We start from the raw sequence: 4,386 nt of genomic DNA on the forward strand, positions 1-4,386 counted from the left end.
CTGTGCAACATTCACGTGCTCTTCAAAGGACTTCAAATACAGAATAAAAAAACCCAATCGTCATGGAACCGATGAAGGTAGCTGTCGAAGACTTCTTCGCCCGTTTACTGACATAACATGGCATTATCATCGATTACTTTGCCTTTCGGTCGGCCAAGCAGTAAGTGATATTCTATGTAAGAGCTGCCATCCGTGGGCAATATAAACAATGCACCGTGACGCTTTTTAAATATTAAGGACATGTTAATATTTCTGAAAACCAAGAGCGCCCAGTGGTTTGCTCCGGTGTAAAAGTTTTTCCGTGGCGAGAAACCAAGCCCCGCCTGATTTGTTGAATGTCACCACAAACTTTCGAAAAGCGTGAACGTGAACTCCTTTTGATTTCGGACGTTCGTGTCAAAAATGACGTTCAGAATGCAAAATGAGGCCCATTGGAAACGTCTGAAAGATTTCGCTTAAAGAACAGATATTGATGCTATTTAATTTGACCACACGGCTTAACATAAATAATTAAATTGTTCTTCACCCAAAACTAGCTATCACATGGCATTGATGCACTCTTGTTTTCGAGTAACTGAAAGCTCTAAGAAGAACGAAATCTTGTTAAATATGTTGACTACTCATATAAAATATGGAATAAGGCATTGCAAATGATGCCGCCGTTTTAGCCTCCCGACAGGTGAAGGGTTTAAGAGGTCATAACCACCGATCATAGCAGAGAAAAATAAAGTTAGCAATGTACTACTTGAAAGTACAAGCTAGTACTAGCACACGAGAAAGCTTTCCTTGATTAATTTGCGCCGGTATAAAGTTGAATGTCTCGCGTTTTCTGTTCAAAAGTATGCTTGTTGAATGATTGTCAAAACACCATTTGAAGAAATAAAACAGGTGCAGGAGATACTTGGTAAAAGCTGAACCGTCAACCCAACAGGATCTCCTACATCAGTTTCTTATTTATACGGAGAGTTTTATTTTTCCCGTGTGTGAAATTAACAATCTAACAATATTTGTCATGGTTTTCCTCGACAATTATTCTTGCCTAAAAGCCGAAAAACAGTCGTTGAATAAGGAAGTCTGTAAAACTGTACATAGACAAACTTACTCTGTGAATAAAAGCGATCTCCTTGACTGGGCTTATTTTCTGACGTGAGAACTTGCTCTCGTGCTGAGCAGCTTTGGAAGTTTTTGTTGAAGTAGAAGCTTTTAATTAAAAAAAAAGCTTATATAGTTGTGTTCGTTGTCTCGATTTGGCCATACGAACAGTATACTTTAAAAAACTTTAATTTCTATTGACATTCGGAGTTGAAGGATCAAGTACGTAGTTGAGTTATTCTTGCCAAGTAAGGTAAACTGTCTCCTCATCTGCGTCATAAAGAGTTATTTATGCCACAAATATTCTTAATAAACAAAAATAGGAAACCGCCTTTTTTGCTTTGCTTGGCGTTGAGCAAAGGACAACTTATGACGCCTTCATTGTTATTATCAGAAATTTCGAGTTGACCAGCTTTGTGCGCGGGTTTAAATTATGACATTTTCGTTTTCAATAAATTGAAAGCACGTATGAATTTTAAACAAAGCGTGAAGTGTCCTTGCGTCAGCCTCGTTTACGGATCTACTGACCATTATCATAACAAAACTCTAACCCATTTGTGAAAAAAAAAACGCGTTGGCAGCTTCTGTGTTAAATTGGACCAATTGGAATCGGAAAACGATAAAGTAGGACGACTTATGAAAAATACATGAAGCTGATGGCTTACAAATATTGAGAAAGTTGGTGGGATCACGAATGATCAACATGAAACCGTGAACACAGGCATGAAGACGGATCACCTGCAAAAAGACTTCAAACTCTGGGTCATGAAATTCTTTTTACTTTGTTCTTTGTCAAGTCTGAGCAGTCTCACAGGTATGTCAATGCCAATGGCCATGGCTATGGCAATTTTAGTGGCAATTTGTAAAATTCTACCATTTAGCTACCTCAATTCAATAAAATTATCCGTCTCGTGTGGTTTAAGAGCAGCTTTTTGCCTATCAGAAGTAAGCACAACAATATTATTGGTATAATTTTAATTTTGCGGATCGTCAGCGTACGTTAAATCACACGTGTGAAGCTAAACTACCGTTTCTCAACGAATACTCGGTCAGCATATCTGACCGTTCAACACCTACATGTTCTCTTAGTTTACGCTTCGCAGGGTAATTTACGAATTACTAATTTTACTCTAAAACTGAGTTTTCATAATACATGTTTCCCCTTTTTTCTTGTTTAAATCCAAGTAATTTGAGCACATGGCTACAGTTCGTTTGTTGTGTCTACACTGTCAAGTCGTTTTTAAGACAAAAGCTTTAAATTGAAACCGCGAGGTCTTTGTTGTAATTTGCCTTTTATTTAAATCCTTTTGCATCCTTCTCAGTATTCAACAGGAGTTATAATATAACATGAAAGTCTGTGACCATATAGCTACAATGCCATTATATGAACGACAGCCGCCTGTGCTCTGGCCGGCTCACCTACATTCAAACAAATGATTATGATAATTTATCCACAATAACTTCCGCGTAAATATCCTTTTTACAGCTCCATTTATAGCGGAATTGAAAGATATTAACAAAATCCTTCAGACAATTTACATCTTTTTCTTCTTTCGTTCTTCACAGGCTTCACATTTGCCGGAAGCCTGGGGTGTGCAATTGAAGTTGCACCTTGCTCGCAGTCAGGTGTCTGTCTATACACCAATCAGATGACAGTTAACCCAGACTCCAACATAACTCTCAACTGCTCGATCAGAAATGGAGGGACAACACTGGCAAAGACATGGAAACAAGTGAATGAAACGCTAACCTCAAACGTCGGCCTGGTCTTACAGCAAGGGAATTCAACAACTCGTATATACTTCGCACGTAAGTATATGATCCTCTCTTGTTTGCCAGTATAAATGTAACCATGAAAGACGTGAGATTTTCTTAAGCAGTCCATACACTAATTATGCGTCTTACCGCTTTGATACCAAAGAGTTATCATGAATAAAGTTATATATAATTAATAACAAAGGTAGTGAGAAAGGCTTCCCAAAGCTACTTGTTACCAAAACGTTTCAATGAAATTTCCAAAATGTTCCAAAACCCAAAGAATGCATGGCTGCATGTTTAACTCGTCGACTTTTGGGCCAATTTATAATATCACGATGACGCTTACCCAGGGCTAGTTTGAAACTTTGATTCAAGTTTAAATACGAATAAATGCAGAGCTTTTCAAAAGAGGCTTGCCTCCAATTTTGACTTAGACATTTCATTGCTTTAGCTTTGAAAGAAATAAAGGTCTGGACCAGCAAGATGAAATGTTGATCGTGTATTAAGGTCAATCGGCTTTTGAACAACCGAGCTCCTGTCAATTAATTTGCCCTTAGGAAACTGACGGCGTTAACTAATATTTAAAACTAGAATGATCTGACCAGATGCGATACGATGGGTGCCTGTAGAAAACCCGGGCAGGTCTAAGGACTAGACGATGGGATAGACTTATCATCTTCAAAAACCGGGTTAAGGTACGTCCCGGCAGTACATGTTTTGGGCCTACAGAGCTGTGAAGATGATTAAGTTAAACTCATATGTGGCACTGAGTTGAACTGCGTAACCGGGGATAAAAACAGGGTGCTTACCATTTACATGGAAAACCCGGAATTTCCAGTTGGAAAATCAAATGGTACGCATCATTTCATTTGGAATACTTCTGGAATTTTAGGCTTCTGGTCAAAGTGATGCATTTTTATTACTCCTTTTGGGATTTATAGCTGAAGTTCATACATTATGCATGTTATCCATGTTCTGTTATTAGACAAGGTAAATCATTTCGTACTGATTTATGCCGAAAATGTCCATTCGGGTGGTTTTGTTAAATGTTAAGCACCACCAGTTTCTATTGCCTGAAGCAACTATGAGTAATTTATCTGCACTGGATGGGATGGCAGTTCACCCACGGGGTCGCCTCCAGTAGTATCGTGCTGGTACCCTTCCTGGGTGAAGGCAGACAATGTGAGGAAGGTTTTTTTTTTTCTAAACAATATGACAGCAGAGGCTTAGACTCGAGCACAGACCTTAAGATATGACGTCAAACGCTCTATTACACTACCCCCTAGTACAAGCCGGGAATTCTTAAACGTTAACAGCAATGATTAGCCAAGACCTGCGCAGGTTAGAGCATGGTCCATTGGTTCTTGGAGTGATTTATTCCACAGTAAAGTTTATGAACTGATCGGGATTTCCTTATTGCTCAATTTTTATGCACTTTAATGTTTCCTTCCTTACGTGCACACTACAGTTTTTTGTTTTCAGAAACCCCTCGGATAATAGAGAAAGATCAAACGAGTATTTTGCGATGTATTTTCA

General features: G+C 38.6%; 1 protein-coding gene across 1 annotated transcript; it reads left to right on the forward strand.

Moving 5' to 3' along the window:
* The first annotated feature begins 1,793 nt into the window (after positions 1–1,793).
* Positions 1,794–3,546, forward strand: LOC146490172 (uncharacterized). Its single transcript, XM_085106644.1, has 3 exons — positions 1,794–1,906; positions 2,659–2,901; positions 3,442–3,546. The coding sequence occupies exons 1-3, from the start codon at positions 1,816–1,818 to the stop codon at positions 3,444–3,446; spliced, it is 339 nt and encodes a 112-aa protein (XP_084962770.1). The 5' UTR covers positions 1,794–1,815; the 3' UTR covers positions 3,447–3,546.
* The last annotated feature ends 840 nt before the right edge of the window (positions 3,547–4,386 follow it).

The sequence above is a fragment of the Pavona decussata genome, unplaced genomic scaffold (assembly GCF_977016875.1).
Source record: "Pavona decussata unplaced genomic scaffold, jaPavDecu1.1 SCAFFOLD_1, whole genome shotgun sequence".
Taxonomy (NCBI): Eukaryota; Metazoa; Cnidaria; class Anthozoa; order Scleractinia; family Agariciidae; genus Pavona; species Pavona decussata.

Bases quoted from the DNA above. Each gene is read 5' to 3' on its own strand.
- LOC146490172 (XM_085106644.1), top strand. From the start codon at position 1,816: ATGAAGACGGATCACCTGCAAAAAGACTTCAAACTCTGGGTCATGAAA. The intron at 1,907-2,658 runs GTATGTCAATGC...CGTTCTTCACAG, and splicing joins AAGTCTGAGCAGTCTCACAG to GCTTCACATTTGCCGGAAGC.